The sequence below is a fragment of the Poeciliopsis prolifica genome, unplaced genomic scaffold, assembly GCF_027474105.1.
Source record: "Poeciliopsis prolifica strain line A6 unplaced genomic scaffold, Auburn_PproV2 SCAFFOLD058, whole genome shotgun sequence".
NCBI lineage: Eukaryota > Metazoa > Chordata > Actinopteri > Cyprinodontiformes > Poeciliidae > Poeciliopsis > Poeciliopsis prolifica.
This window is the reverse complement of record NW_026562433.1, coordinates 597,742-613,263: the sequence shown is the minus strand read 5'-3', so window position 1 is coordinate 613,263 and position 15,522 is coordinate 597,742. Positions and strand designations below refer to the sequence as shown.

The following is a 15,522-nucleotide window of genomic DNA, read 5'->3' as shown; positions in this document are numbered from 1 at the left end:
GTAAATAATGCGTTCTGAACGACGCTGATCTAAAGATGAAACTGATCGACTGTCTTGAGTATCTGCATCTCCTCTGCTTGCAGGAAGAAGACAGCTCATGGAGGGTCAGCTATAGATTAGTGTTTTTCTCTTTCACTTTATAAGAAGAATTATGCGATTCTTAATAGAATGTTTATTTTTCAAATACCGCATTCTCCTACAGGACCAGGGGAGTGAAAACAGAAAGTCAGCTGTCCTGGAGTTAAAGGGAATGCTGGTAATAAACCACCAGCTTTCATAACTTCGCCGAGACGAACAGCTGCTGACTTTCTGTCTATTTTTATCACTTTCTCGCGCTGTTTTGCCGCCCGCTGTCACAGGACAACATTAAACGGCAGCACCTCCGCAGGGTGCCCTCCAGGAGGGGCATCGGCAGGAACGTCGGGGAGGCAGAGCTGCAGCTGGTCCTCCAGAGGAGAAGAAGAGCGATGGGAGAAAATCAGGACCAACAGACCTGCGGTACAGCCACCTTTACTGTCCTCTGTGCTCGGAGATTTTACGTTTTTCACATTTTTTTGAAAAACCTTCTCCTGTTATACTGGGGATCCCTCCATTCAGTATTTGTGGAATCACCTAGTGGCAGATTTCTGGGGGACGTTTTGTGTAATGATTTGCAGAAAATTCACCTTGCTGATTTTTTTTTTGGCAGAGTATATCTAAAATATTTGAATGAAAATGGAGCTTGGGTAGTTAAAATGTCACTTGAAAGCGATTTTATCCACACAAAAGTGAAAGAATTTGATCTTTAAAATAAGAAAATGCTGCATGGCGTCCAACCGTGGAAGGACGGAGGCCGAGAGCGCCGCGCACATCCGAAACGAACCTCTTTGTCCGAACGGACGTGTTCCGGTGCGTCCTGCAGTTCTCCTTCTTTGGCTTCGTGCTTAACCTGAATCTGTGCTGATCTCTCGCTCAGATCTCCAGCCGGGGCCGCAGCGCGCCCCAGCAGCAGGCGACTGTCCCTGGGCCGGCGAGAGCGGCAGTGCACCTGTGCTCCGGAGGCTGAAGCAAAACCGGGAGAAGAGAGATTCCCGCATCAGAGCCTCAGCGCTGATCATCAGCCAGCGCTGAGGCGTACGGCAGCCTCTCCAGCCAAACGTGCCATCATAACGTAAAGACGCACTCCAGTAGCTATAATGGTCACTGCCTGAGTTTTGGTTAACGTTCAAATAAAACACGTTAAATAAACCATTCTGTTCTTCTTTTAGTCATTTTACTCTATGGAAATCAAAGGATCTGGCTACAGAGTGATGTTTGACCTTGCTGTGACGTATACCTGAGCTTTTTCAGCTCTATTTAATGTCCAGCAGCCTTCACACCCCCTCCTTCATGTTTCACCAGATGTAGGTTAAAGGATTATTTCTCTCTCTCTCTCTCTCAACAGAAACTAGATAAAAGATGACCAAAGCCATTAAAACCCTTCTATGAATACCCTCGCCCACTTCCCTCCCTGGGTGTCTCTTTCTTTCCCGAAGCGTGATCCGGCAGCAGAATGCAGGCTGCCTCTTATTCTGGCACATTAAGGCTGTCACACCCCGAGTCCGGAGGCGTCGCTGAGATAAGAGCCACGGCTTCCCCTCCTGAAAGTTTTTAAATAAATGCAGCTTCCACCCCCCCTCCTTTAGTTTTCTCACCTCTCCTCAAATGCTGCACACATATATATATGGGTGCATGGATGAATGAATGCACACACCTTTGCTCCTCGCTGCCCGTCTGTACGCCTCAGCTGAAAGCATTTGAAGAAAAGAGGACATTCCTCTCACCTTTCACTCTGACACCGTTTTAGTGTCTTCACGCTGTTTTGCATTATATATTTACCTTATTTAACACTTGCCTTTTTCACGCCCAGGTCTGCATTTTTTATTGTTTTGGACCCCGGGTCTTAAAAGTGGCGCCTTTTAAGACGTAGAAATGCATGGCATCTGCTTTTTTTGTTTTTGTTTATTGAATCGACACTGTTTGTGTGTGTGTGTGGTGTGTGTGTGTGTGTGTGTGTGTGTGTGTGTGTGTGTGTGTGTGTGTGTGTGGTGTGTGTGTGTGTGTGTGTGTGTGTGTGTGTGTGTGTGTGCATCCTTGATGTGTGAGTGAGTGTGGGTTAATGACGCAAATAAAGAGGGAAGAATAGCGTAAATTTGTGTTTCTTTTCCTTTTAACATGTTCTATGGAGACAACTTTTCTGGTCATTTAAATATCATTGAAATAAGTATGACACTCATAATCTAGATGTCAGAATTTATGAAATATAAATCCCATCTTGAACCATTTCAGTATTCTTGGAAGAAGCCGCTTTAAAGCAGAAGTCCTGTTCCATTTTAAGGTTGAAGTCCTCATAGGTTATTTAGTTTTTCTGTTACGTTAAGGCCTGCAGCTCTTGATACGTTTCCATGTACGAACTTGAGAAATTTGTATAACAAAAAGACATGAACATTGCAAACTGAACACCAGACATGCTAAAGATTCATTCAACAAAACACATATTGATGGTCTTCAAGGCTTTTGGGAAAAAAAAAAAAGTGTTCTGTGGATTTACTTTTGAAAGATGTGCTTCCTGTTACGTTTGAACTACAACTGACTGACATGATGGAAATAAGTTACGTTTAATGGAAACACAAGTTCTATTGTTTATCAAAAAGTCCTTATGGAGAATGTCTGACTATCAGGTCCGAATCAAGCAAGACTTCATGCAGCACGACAATGATGCCAACATTTCCAACTCTGAATTCCTCGAAAAAACAAAACAAAATGAAGCCTTTAGAGTGGCCTAGTTAAAGTCTGTCCTTGAACTTGACTGAGATGCTATGGTGCAGCCTATACATGCAGCGCATGGTTGAAAACATGCCAGTGAGGGTAAATAAAAAATAGTTCTGCTATGAAGAGTCAAACAAAATTCTTCCAGGTTGATGTGAAACAAACATTGACAGCAAATGTTTGATGGCCAACAAGGGTGGTACACCCAGTTATTACAGTTAGAGGGCAAATAACTATCTTAGTTATTTGACTGGTGGGTTTGGATAGCTTCTTTCCTTAATAAATGACATTATGATTTATTTTTGTTTACTTACTCATGCTGCCTTTGTGATATCAAAATTAGTTTAATGATTTAAAACTCTTCGGTGTATCAAAAATTGAAGAAATGTGTAAAGAGGCACTGTACCCGATCTGTGAGACCACCAATCAGAGTCGAGTGATGCCAGAACCATTCCTGTTGCTACTGTTGGAGAAACCTTAATTGAATTGTCTCGTCTTGCTAAGTTTCCTTTAATCCGTTCATTTACTGGTTTTAACTTCGTCTTTTCAAAGTCATAGTTTCAATCGTGAGCAAACTAGTTCAACGTTTCTAATTAAAACAACTTACAATTTAACTTTTATTGACAAAATCGCAATCCCTGCTCCTACCACGGGTGGCGCTGTAGCGACAGCGTCGCAACCTTCTCGTCAGAAAAAAAAAACAAAAAAAAAGAACTCCCTTCTTTCCTGCACTTGTTGACTCGGGCTGAAAACACAGCGGAAAGAGCTCTGACCAGCGCTAGCAGGCAGCTAGCTTATTTCAGCCTTTATTCTCTTTATTGTGCGTGTTGTAGCTTATGCAGAGAGATGTGGTTTATTTATTTACTGAGCTGGCTGTCGCTGATCGTCCAAGTGTCCTTCGTCACTCTAGCGATAGGTGAGTTGAAGCTGAGTTTGCCCGCAGCTGATAACGCAGCGGCTCAAATTAGCTTGGTAATGCTAACGCCGTGAACAGGTGAATCAGCTCAGGTGAACGTCAGCAGAGCTTCGATAAACAAGATTAATGTCGCAGTTTTTTTTTTTTTTTTTTTTTTTTTACATCACCGGGGTGATTGCCACACAGAAGATCCAATTTATGTGTAAATTTGTTGAAAATCAGCTAGCTAGCTGGCGTCTAATTCCAAGCTTCTTTAGTTCCTTGAGGGTTTACTGTAAAACTAATCTTATAATCTAGAACAAACTCTGATATTACTCGATTAACTCGAAGATCAGAGTTGCAGCAGCAAACCGAAACTTGAAGAGAACATTGCTTTCAGTTTCACAAAGTCAGTGGGAAGTTGATTATATGTGGAAACAAAGTACAAATGTTTACTGATATTACTCAGTAATTAATAAATTATTGCCCAGAACAAACAAACCAACAATATTAGACTTGAGGATCAGTTTAGCTGGCTGGTGTCAGGCAGGCCTCTTTATTTTCTAAAGTGAAACATTATGAGAGAGAAAAAAATAGACTTTAATATTGTTTTTTATATAGGACCGAAGAAACAATCCAGAGATGACTTATTCATTTGTTTTATTGAATAAGTTTGCTTCAGTAGGAGATATTTGCACACCTATAAGTTTTGTCGATGCTGCAGTTTGTTTTAGTTTTCTTCTGGGGCTCGTTAAATTTGCTATTCGATAATGAAATTATATTATGTTGAAAAGTATTTTCTAAAGAGAAGCTGGTTAGGAAAAGACAAAAAAACAAACAGAAAAATCCAATTAAATCAAATTGTTTCAGTGAAACTACAAGCTAAACCAGAGTGATAGCCAGATCCTTCCTACATTTTTTTAATTAGTTGTGCATCAGAGGGTATTTGAGGATTTTAACTCAAGCTAAATTAAACTAGACGAAAGTCTTAAAAAATGTCTCCTACTACTCTGACCTACGTTTCCCCGACACGCTACTATGGATTATTTCAAATTGTGCAAATACCAAACACTAAACCGTACCAACAAATATTGAACCGTTCGTAAAGATAAGATTGTGTGCTATTTGGTCTAATCTAACTGGTGGAGAGGTGAGTATGGTTAATAAAGATCAAGTTTCAGTTTTAGAGAAATGTTTGTTTGTTAGTGTTTTGACTGGACTCCAGTCTGACTCCAGTCTTGCATCGGAGATGTTTTGCAGCCTACGTAATCCCAGCTATTTACCTTCTGTCTCCCACCAGCGGCCGGCCTATACTACCTGGCAGAACTAATAGAGGAGTACACAGTAGCCACAAGTCGAATAATAAAATACATGATCCTGGTGAGTATGCTGGTGCGGAACGACGCACTTTTGAATTCGTGCGGTCCAGTTGTACTGGAGTCTCACTGCGTGTGAATCTACGTCCAGTTCTCGACAGGCGTGCTGGTGTGTCTGTACGTCTTTGAAGGTTTCCCTCTGTTCATGGTGGGCGTCGGCCTCTTCACCAACCTGGTGTACTTTGGCCTCCTGCGAACCTTTCCCTACATCCTGCTCAGCTCTCCCAACTTCATTCTCTCCTGCGGTGAGCACGACTTGGATCAGGTTTCATTATATTCTGTCACAGAGTTCACCGACACTGAAGAAAATGTTTATATAATAAAGCAACACACTGACTGTTGAGGCCTGATTAGCCGCTTCTGGTCACTTGTTACTGATTTCAATGTGATTTCTGTTTTTTACACTGCAGTGTTGGTGGTGGTGAACCATTACATGGCCTTCCAGTACTTTGCACAAGAGTATTACCCGTTCTCAGAGGTATTGCATTTCATTACAGCTCTGGGAGCATGGGAATGTGTTTCTTGTCCAGTTTCTTACCGACTCTTTCTGACCGGTACCAGGTGCTGTCCTACTTCACCATCTGCCTGTGGGTCATCCCGTTTGCCTTCTTCGTGTCGCTGTCAGCGGGAGAAAATGTACTTCCGTCCACCATGCTGCAAGGAGGTGAGAATTTGGTTCTAGCTGAAAATAGTTCAGCACAAGTACAACCTGCCAAGCCTACACCTGACATGCAACCGAGAGAAAAATGTGCCTTTGCTTTACTGTTTTTTTTTTTTTCCAATATTAACTTCTACTCACAAACATCCCAACATTTTTGGAACTGATAAGAGGATTGTGTTTCTGAGGCGATTTTAGTCCATCGATCAGATCAGACGTGGGTAAAAATCTCTGTCAGGTTGTTAAAATGTGGATATATGTCATTTAACGCTAACCATGACCGGAAATATTTTAAATACAGGATGCCTGCGCATCCTTAAAAAGTCTTAAATTTGTTCATCTTTTAATTAAGGCCTTTAATTGTCTTAAATTTATTACAAAAATTTGCATTGATCTTAAATCTGATGGTCGCATATTAAATTTTGCTGTGGCAGTGCTTGTTTAATGTCTGATATGTAGTTGTTTTTTCCTTGCAGGACTTTTTTGTCTGGGAGAAATTTATGCACAGACGTCTTCATTGGACTCTGTGGCTCAGTTGATGCTAAGATTACTAGCTAATAACTGCTAATATGCGTTTGCTAGCTTTTTTTTTTGTTACTAGGAGGATGAGGCTCATTTTCACCACAATTATTTTCTTGTCTGTACCAGATTTCTTTCTTTCGACCTACCCGTTCACTTCAGCTCGTTTGAAGCCCCCCCTTTGACGATTTATTCTTCGTCTGTGTTGCTCTTTTTCAGACGACGTTGTGTCAAATTATTTCACCAAGGGCAAGCGGGGCAAGAGGTCTGGGATCCTCCTCATATTCTCCTTCCTGAAGGAGGCGGTACTGCCCAGCCGACAGAAGATGTACTGACGGCCTCGGATTCGGGGGGCCGGGGATGCGTAGGCGTGTGGAGAAGTTGGACAAGAAGCGGCGGAGCAAGAAGAACGTTGGAAGTCCTTTGTGGATTGGACTGAAGCTAAGCAGTGGCCAAAACGTGGAAGGAAGTGCACAAAAAGGAAGGACCAATAAACAGCCTGGATGCTGGATGATTAATTGAGTTTACAAAGGCCATGTTCATCTTTGGGTTTGTTGCGACTGCCAAGAGCACCTCTTTGAGACCCTTGTTTTTAGGGATCATGACTGTAGCGCAGTGATTGTTTTGTATCATCGACATATTTTTTAAGCTTTAGTATCAAAGCAATTCTGACAGAGGGGTTTAAAATACTAAGTGACAAACTGACAAACCTGTTGCGGTTGGATAAATCATAATTGGATTTTCTTTTAAAGATTTATTCTTGTCATTTTTGTGTTTGTCTGATTAAGTCTTCAAGGTAGCACCAAAGTCGCGCGGAGGGGTGAAATATTTTCCACTAAATGAGTAAAATAGATCAGAGCGAATGAGTAATGGTATGAAAAGCGATAACCTTAGAAAGCACAGCGAAAAACATGTCAAACGCCTCGGCTACCGAAACTGACAAGAGATCCAGCAATCGCTTTTAAGGGTTACTTGAGAGCCTGCGAGGGAGTTGTCAAACAAATATTATGACTTTCATAATATTGTAGCCTAATAAAAATATACTTTGTAGCTTTATTTTCTACAAAATCGCTCAGATAAATGCATATTGTAGGTCTCAAATTTCAAAGCCTCACTTTTCTCTGGATCAATTAAACTGGGTGTTTGTTCATTTCGCAGTTTTGGTTTTTGTACCGCATGGGGGGAGGGGTGTAAATGAATTGTTTCCTGGACGACGCGACTGTTTCATTCATCTGAGCTGGGTTGGGGATGTTTCATAGCAGCAGCGCGTCAGTTTGTGTCTCCACGTTTGTGTTCTTGTATGTGTTGGAGGACGTTTCTTCACATTTTGGGATGTTTTGGACAGATTGTGTGGCAATTTGCACTTGTTTTTGGAGACATTTGTTTGGCAACAGACACCTATTGGTACCTAACTACCAAGTCAATTAATAATAACAACTTTGGACGTTTCATACCTAACACAAGTCATCTTGATGGTGGAAGTTTTTTTTTTTTGTCTACCAGATTTGACAGCCAAGGTCTTAAAGCAATTTTATAAAATCGGTTCATTTAAGAAAATGCTGTGATGAGATTCTAATAAGCCCGATATGCAGGTTATCAGAAGGTTACTGAGTTATTATGCATTTATGCATTAATCAGGGATCGTAAAATCCGGGGTCAGAAGAGCCAACTGGTCAGAACCTCAGTCAATGACAAGTAAAGAAAACCTGGTTAATTATCTTTCCATATAAACTGAAAACATTTTTGCGTCGTTCATGACTATAAAAGTGTCTAACGGCACGAAATTGAGGTTGGTTGGAACAAAATGAGCTGGATTATAAACCAGCACTTTGTTTCATACACAACCTGGACCCGGGGCTATTGAGAAATGTGGTGAACCCTGTTGTAAGTTTCGGAACAACTGGATCTTGATTTTACCCAATCGCTAACATTTGGTTGTCACGTATGTAAACTGTGAGTTCAATGAAGTTCACTGGGAACTGCGTTCACTGACCCAGTCGCCTACATCCGGTCACGACTCTGCAGCACTGACGACCGGCGACTTGTCTTAATGTTATAGTAAGAGAGCTTTGTTGTTCTAAAAGTACCTAACACTACATTTGACATGAAAGCTTTTTATGTCAAATCAAACCTGTGAAATGAATTTTTTTTTTTTTTGCAGGATTACTGATACCGAAGGACAGAAGCTGCAAACTGATTTTATAAAAGAAACGTTAAAAGCGGCTGAAACCGTTTTCACAAAATTCATCATAGGTCGGTATGTGCACAGATGTGAAATAAATAATTTTGTGAAAGAAATTTGTGGAATTAGTTTGATGTTTAAAGGAAACAAAGTGTTGCGGTCATAATCTCCAGTTCAATAAGGTCAGTGTATCCAGTTGACCTTCGCCTGTCGAACTGAACGGGATAATGTTAGTCCAGACTCATGTGACTTGGTCACAGGGGGGAGCACCGGGTTCATAGAGGTGTGAACTCCGACCCCGACGGAGGTGTGAAGTGCTTCGTAAAGTAAAGGAAAAAGACACACGCACTCCAGAACACCAAACGCCTTCAGCTGACAGACTTGTGACCTGTGGTTCCAACTCGCATGCTTGTTCAGAACCCCTCACCTGGATCCTGGTTCATTTCCCCCGGGGCAGATCAGTGGAAGTGCATACATCTGTGACAGGCGACGCAGTTCACTGAGGTTTTCTCACCTTTCACTCACCCTGTGCCAGCCCTGCTTTCATTGGGGTAGCATCTGGAGAGCACGACATGTTTGGCTTTGTCACTTTGGCTGCGCATTGTCAAACCCTGGGATATGCAGCGGCTCTCTAAAGTCTACACGTTTCTTTCATAATTCCAACTTTTCAAAGACCACGACAAATCACTTGAAAAGTTCTTTGCCAATCTAATTGTTGGGGTTTTAAATTTCATGCTGTTTGGCTAATGTTTGCTCCAGATATTTCTGTATGCACTGCCCCAGTCTGATACTATGAAGTTTACTGGAAATTGCTTGTGCTGTAGCCAACCGTTCTCCACCATAGAAAAGTGATCGAGCTGAACGAGGCAGCCGTTAACGTTAATCGATATGTGGACACACGGTCAACATGGACTGAAAAGCTTTGTTCACTTTCTCCGCTCCCACTGCTAAACCTACAGGATGACTTCAATTCTAAAGCATAGCAGAACATCAACGTCATTCTCAACTTCTTCTGTTCGCTCATAGACCTAGAGCAGTGCTTCTCAATTATTTTCCGTTACGCCCCCCCTAGCAAGAAGAAAACTATTCGCGCCCCCCACTCCCCACCGTGGCTATCCATCTCTGCATAACATTTTTTCCTTATTAACATTTTTTTCGCTGAAAAAACTCTAGCGGCTTATCGGCGTGATTGAGATGTAACGTATTTAAGTGACGCGCTAATTTATTTGGCTTCATGCTGTCCGCTGCGAGCATTTTTAGACACAGCAAACACACCGGTCTTTCCTCTTCTCCAACTGTAGTCACAGTGAAGCCAAGCGCTAAATAAGATTTGTCGTATTTCCTCTTCTTAGCTTTCGGTTGACTTTCTGTTGTCTCATTATCTTTGTCTCTCTCCGCTTTTTTTTCATCCCTGTGAAAAACTTTTTCATGTTGGGGGTTGTTGAATAACGGAGGCCATAGACAGAACGCAGTCGGAGCTTTTTGACTTAACACTGCCAACCAAGGCAAACCTGTTGTCTTGTAAGTCGTAAAATGTTGCACTGTCGCAAACGTGACAGAAGTAACAATGAGAGCGCCACTGCCGCCTACTGTGCGCAATTACACTTTATACTAGTTCGGCCAAAAAAAAGCCTGTTCCCCAGGATCACGCGCCCCCCCAGGTATCGCACCGCGCCCCCCAAAGGGGGCCCGCCCCACTATTTGAGAAGCACTGACCTAGAGGAACATGGAGGAATCCAGTTCAATGGGAGAAAAGCCAGGCAGAGCACTCAAGGGAGATGAGAATCGAGCGGGATTGAACAGAATGCCGACGGTCGGGCTAATGTTCCTCAGCTGGTGGTGCTCTGTGCTTTAACTGCACTTCCTCCATATTTCAGAAATGGATACAGGAGAGTGTTTTCATGAGTACAATATAACATGGACTGGCTGGAAAGTACTTTACTGACCGCTCTTTGCCTAAATTAGTTTTGGAAAGGCTTCTGGTTTTGGTTCCTGTCATTGAGCAATGAGTATATTTACTCTAACACTTCTCATAACTGACTCCTTTGTGCAATAAGATCTTGATGCTCTGTAACCTCGCGTTGGGCTGAAGGATGGAAATGTCAAGCAAATCGATCTAGAACAGCTGAACTCTATTTCAGGTTTATCAGATTCATTAAAACCCAAAAAATGTCATGTGTGCTCTTGTGAAACCAGGATATTGCACTAAATTCAGTTTTTAAAAACTAACTCTGACATTTTTGTTGAAATGTACAAAAAATGGGAAAGTTTGGAAATTATTCTTCATGACTGGAATCTTTTTTATGGGGGAAAAAAAACCCTTCAATCTAACAGTGTGTCCACTATAGGGACCTTCTTTAGCTGTAAGATCAAGCAGACTTGTTATTTTGTGGAGCTCAGGATTATTTGTGTAGCACATTTACACCCCAGCGGTGCACATTATGACACGATGCTTTTGCTAGCAAACATAAAATCTGGTGAAATAAGTTCACTGCTTTTTCACTGTGCCTCGTCGACCTACTTAATGTGGAACAAGCACTTTGTCTGATCTTATCATTTCTGTTATTTGGGAACAAATCATCTCTTTGGGGGTTTAATGGTTGGAACTTGTGCACTTTGGGTAATCCGACAGATATTTGATCAAAGTTGTTTTACTCAGGAAGACTGTTGTTCTAACAACATCTACATGCGAAGCCTCAAAGTTTTTTCTACATCATCTTCTATGGGATGTTAAACTTAATTTTATTGCCTGGACGTGAGGAAGACTAGTAGTGTCCCAGCTCCAGGACTTCAACCAGGTGCATGAGAATCTCTGTCCAGGGAGAGGTGCTAATTCCCTGAGGGAATCCTTTGTGCTTGACATTCGTGATGTCCCGCGGCTCAAAGTCCCGTGGCGTGTGGAGCCGAGAAGAAAACGCTTTGGGAAACAACAACCTCTGAATCGTATCCAGAGGCAGGTTGGGAGCGAGGTGAGGCGCCGTGTCCCATTTGGTCATGAAGTGAAGCCTGTTGATGCTGTCCTTTAACAAAATGACGTCTTTCCTGAGGTCTGGGTCTGTGGAGGGTTTCTCTGGGTGGAGGCCAAAGACAGTCCAGGGACTTTCGCATAAGGGCTTCTGCTGTGCTTTGGAGATGTTCTTCTTTTTCTGAATGCGTTTGGACTCCCCTTTGGCAGGTTTTGGTTGCCTCTTGCTCTGCTCTGGTGAGCTGCACCAATTGTGGTATTTGGACGGCTTGGACCTGGGCGTAAGCGTCTTCGGCGGAGGCAAGCCTTTCTTCTTCGCCCACTCTTCAAACATCTCTTCGATAAAGGACTGTTGAAGCAAAAATCAGAAGTTAAAGTAATGTCCAAACGTTTAACAATTCAAACTGCTAAATGGTTCATGCTAAGTATGGGAAATTATCTTGATATGTCATATAATTCTATCATCAACATCAATATTGTTATCAATTCAACTAAGAGAACTATTAGTAATACTCGTACCTAAAGGAGTATTGTAAGTACATCTTTGAATTTACTGCATTAATAAGTAACCTGAGAGTAGAATGAAGATATTTTGCCACGATACTCATAAATAGGAAGATATCATAATTGTGGCATATTGGAGAAGGATTGGGTTTTACTGCTACCGAATCCTATTAATGGTTTTTAATTTATTAATGTCATTTTATTTGTGATATATAACTGAAGCTAGAGTTTTATGCCTTAACGGAGACTTCGTAGTTAATTCTATGATAATGTTTTGCGGTGTAGATGCTACGCACTCACCTGTTTGTCCAGATTTTTCTGCTTGACCAGATCTATGAGATCTCTGTATAATATCTGGGCAAACGTTATCTCCTCCATTTCTTCCAACTTTTTGTAATGCCACAAGCTGTGCTTCAACAACCTGAAAACACAGAGGGGCTCGGTTTGAATCAGTCCGACTTAAGATCGTTTTGAGGCGCTTTCGGTTCGTCTACCGCGCTATCTTCCTGTGGTTCCAGATGTGCGCCATGTCCAGAGGCGTCAGTCCCATTTTGTCCTTCGCCAAAATATCCGCTCCGGCCTTCACCAGCATTTCCGCGCAGTTGTAGAGGCCCCTGGTGACGGCAATGTGCAGCGGGGTTTCCCCTGAATTTGTTTTGCTAGCATGGAACGAAAAGAAAACAAAAACAAACAAAAGAAAACGTTTCTTTTTAAAATTCACACTGTGCTTTTTTAAAAAATTAATTAACTGATGAATTAATTTGTTTTACAGTCAATAATTCTTAAATCCAGTTGGTTGTAAAAAAAAAAAATGCAGTTGAATCAAATACCAATGTTCATAAAGAGAATATTTCTGTAAGAAGGGGCCTGACCCGTCGATAGCAGCTCGGCGCTCCATCAGGTATTTGCAAACGGTGTGTGTGTCAGAGAACCGTTTTGAGGACAGAACGACGTGCAGGGGCTGGCGACCTTTAGAATCTCTGAGGTTGACCCACAGCGGCCTGGCCTCTATTATGAGCCGGATAGTCTGCAGTTCACCGTACAGGCAAGCTACATGCAGGGCTGGGAGGTTCTCCTGGACAAAGTGAAAAAGCATTTTTATAAGGCAGCTTTAAACAGACATAATAGACAGTGATCCTGATTTAATGGCACTCTGAAATCTATTTGTATTTGATTGCACTGATGGTTCATTTTTACAGGGTTCTGGGACATTGCTACCTGGAAAATGTTTTCTAAAGTCAGTGTTCAGTTTGTCTTAGCCAAGTTTATAACCATTAAAACAAAAAATGTTGTCCTTATGGCTGACGATGTTATGGCTGTAAATATAAACCCGGCAAAAAAAAAAAACAGACTGAGATGAAGTAATAGACAGCTGGACTAAGGAACATTGTAATGGATACATGTATGTATGCACTGACTCTTGGTTAAAATGAATGAATGAATGAAAAATGGATGTACAGAATGTTAGAAAAATCAGACTTATGAATGAAGGGGTAATTGGATAATAATGGATGAAATAGATGACATTAGAAAGTCATCTATTGGGACTTTCCATTTTTGTCCAAACATGTAAAATATTGAAATGAAATGATTTTTTTATTTTTTTTTGCACTTTACTCAGAAATAGAGAAACACGTTTGATATACTCTCGTTAAATAATAAAAACCCTAAGCGGTTCTGTGCGACAGTCACCATCATCTACACGTGTTTTGTTTATTGAAACGAATCAAACATGGCGGCAGGTTCGGATGTGCCCAGTCCGTCCTCACCTCCGCCAGAAACTCGAGGCTGTCAACATCCGGCAGCACCGGCCGACCAGACGAAGCTTTACGGGAACCTTTCCTGCGAATCAGAACCACAACGACAGAGCTGTAGAACCTCAGAACTGAAGCTAGGAGGGAGGATTTTACTTCATTTGCCAACATAAACAAACTTTAACTTCACAATATGGGTAACGTAAAATGTTTCAGTACGCGACTGCATTCAGAGATAACTCATGGGGGGGGGAGAACAACTCGGACCCAAGGCTTCAGAAAAGCGAAAAAACGTCAAAAGTTTCCATGTTTTTTTTTAAGTTGTTTACCTGCTCTTACCTCGTCCGCGGCCTCGTTTCCTGCTTGTGTGGGGAGCGCTCCATGGTTGCCAGGGAACCGTCTTACCGATACACGCGCACGCCTGTCGTAAGCTGCTGAAAGCTGCGTACGGCAGCTGTCGTGCAGGTGAGCTGCTCTTTGTTTTGTCAGCGTGAAGACGGAGATGGTGAACTTTTATTCGGGGAATGTTCTCACACTGCAGTGTTTTTTGGACAGGCTTGTAAAAAACTCGTTTCAGAAAAAAAGGGAAAAAAATATTGTTTTATCAAATTTACGTGTTTTACTCATCTTTAACAATTCACCTTTCTCTTTAGATGAAATGAATTTAGTGAACCTAATTGAAAATATTTTGTTCACGAGATGAAATGGGAGTGAAAAAAATCCCCTCTTTTAGTAATTTTCAAGAAACTGACTTAAAAATGTATATTGCCTCTGTTGAAAAACTTTAATAATAAGAAAAAAAAACTTCTCCAAAAATGTAACTCATAAGCAGATCTGTCTGTTATTCTTTTTCTTCTTTTTTTGCCTTAATGTTCTCTTCGCTATAATATACCCTTCTTCATATGCATTTGAATATATTTTTGACTTTGTTACGAAAACCTAACTGAAAAAGTACACATCATTTTATTTTACCAATGTATATATTTATTTAACTTTTGCCTTTCTAGACTTTACACCCTCAATATCTGTGATTGTTCTTCATTTGTTTTTATTATAATATTTTAATATTTGTCTTTGAGTTAACATTTGTATGTATGTTCATGTTATTTGTTTGAAATAAAGTATAAAAAATAGAGTTACACGGCATTGTCGCTGTATCGTTCTAACAATATTTTTCACGTTTGAACAATATAATATGACGTTATTATGATATTGTAATGTTTTATTTATTTTTTTAAACTTTTTGTTTGTCCAATATATGTTTTCTTCACAAATTATAGAAAATACATAATTGAAAATAGTTTGTCAATTTAGGTACAAATTCTACCTAAAGCGATCTAAACAAATGTCTGATTTTGATTTAAACAACATAAACATTCTTTTTTTATTACCATTAAACTGAATCCGCATGTCTATTCAGTACTTATCCAGAACCCACATGCAGCTTAAGGCTTTGTGTGACGGATGGCGGAGAGACGGATACATCCTGTCTTCCTTGCCTGTGTCCCACATGCAGACTGCGTCCTGATGTGCTCATATCGATGGTGCATCAGCAGTTACCCACTTGCTCTTGGCCTTCGGTAAAACAGATCAATCCTGCCAATGCCGTGGAGACGTCAGAAGGATCCCAACGGCTGCAGGCTGCATGTGAATCTGATGCGCCGTTGTTTTCTCCCCTGGGCAAGGCGGATCGATTCTCACAGCAGGCAGGAGGCCACCTTGTTTACAGCTATTGACCATTTGACCTGTCGGCGAACTAGACATGACGGATGGCGCTTTTGTCAAGAAAAAAAAAAAATAATGTAGAGATTGTAACACTGTAGTTTACATTTTGGAACTGTTCTCTCAACGCTCTTCATAATACGTAGCATCTCAAACACGG

General features: G+C 41.3%; 3 protein-coding genes across 4 annotated transcripts in view; 2 read left to right on the top strand and 1 right to left on the bottom strand.

Moving 5' to 3' along the window:
* The window catches only part of shtn2 (shootin 2), a 44,278-nt gene extending 43,048 nt beyond the window's left edge, over positions 1-1,230 (top strand). For both annotated transcript variants that reach the window (XM_055060309.1, XM_055060308.1), the window contains exons 14-17: positions 84-104; positions 203-256; positions 360-498; positions 956-1,230. In XM_055060309.1, coding sequence (XP_054916284.1) covers positions 84-104; positions 203-256; positions 360-498; positions 956-1,110 — 369 coding nt within the window. In that variant the 3' untranslated portion in view covers positions 1,111-1,230. The remainder of the gene's footprint in view (positions 1-83; positions 105-202; positions 257-359; positions 499-955) is intronic.
* Positions 1,231-3,521: 2,291 nt separating this feature from the next.
* Positions 3,522-7,385, top strand: tex261 (testis expressed 261). Its single transcript, XM_055060290.1, has 6 exons — positions 3,522-3,703; positions 4,983-5,062; positions 5,150-5,303; positions 5,469-5,536; positions 5,620-5,722; positions 6,455-7,385. The coding sequence occupies exons 1-6, from the start codon at positions 3,634-3,636 to the stop codon at positions 6,568-6,570; spliced, it is 591 nt and encodes a 196-aa protein (XP_054916265.1). The 5' UTR covers positions 3,522-3,633; the 3' UTR covers positions 6,571-7,385.
* Positions 7,386-10,745: 3,360 nt separating this feature from the next.
* ankrd53 (ankyrin repeat domain 53) lies at positions 10,746-14,038 on the bottom strand. Its single transcript, XM_055060289.1, has 6 exons — positions 13,980-14,038; positions 13,656-13,728; positions 12,759-12,961; positions 12,381-12,545; positions 12,187-12,307; positions 10,746-11,731 (listed from the first exon to the last, which is right to left on the bottom strand). The coding sequence occupies exons 1-6, from the start codon at positions 14,021-14,023 to the stop codon at positions 11,183-11,185; spliced, it is 1,155 nt and encodes a 384-aa protein (XP_054916264.1). The 5' UTR covers positions 14,024-14,038; the 3' UTR covers positions 10,746-11,182.
* Between the last annotated feature and the right edge of the window lie 1,484 nt (positions 14,039-15,522).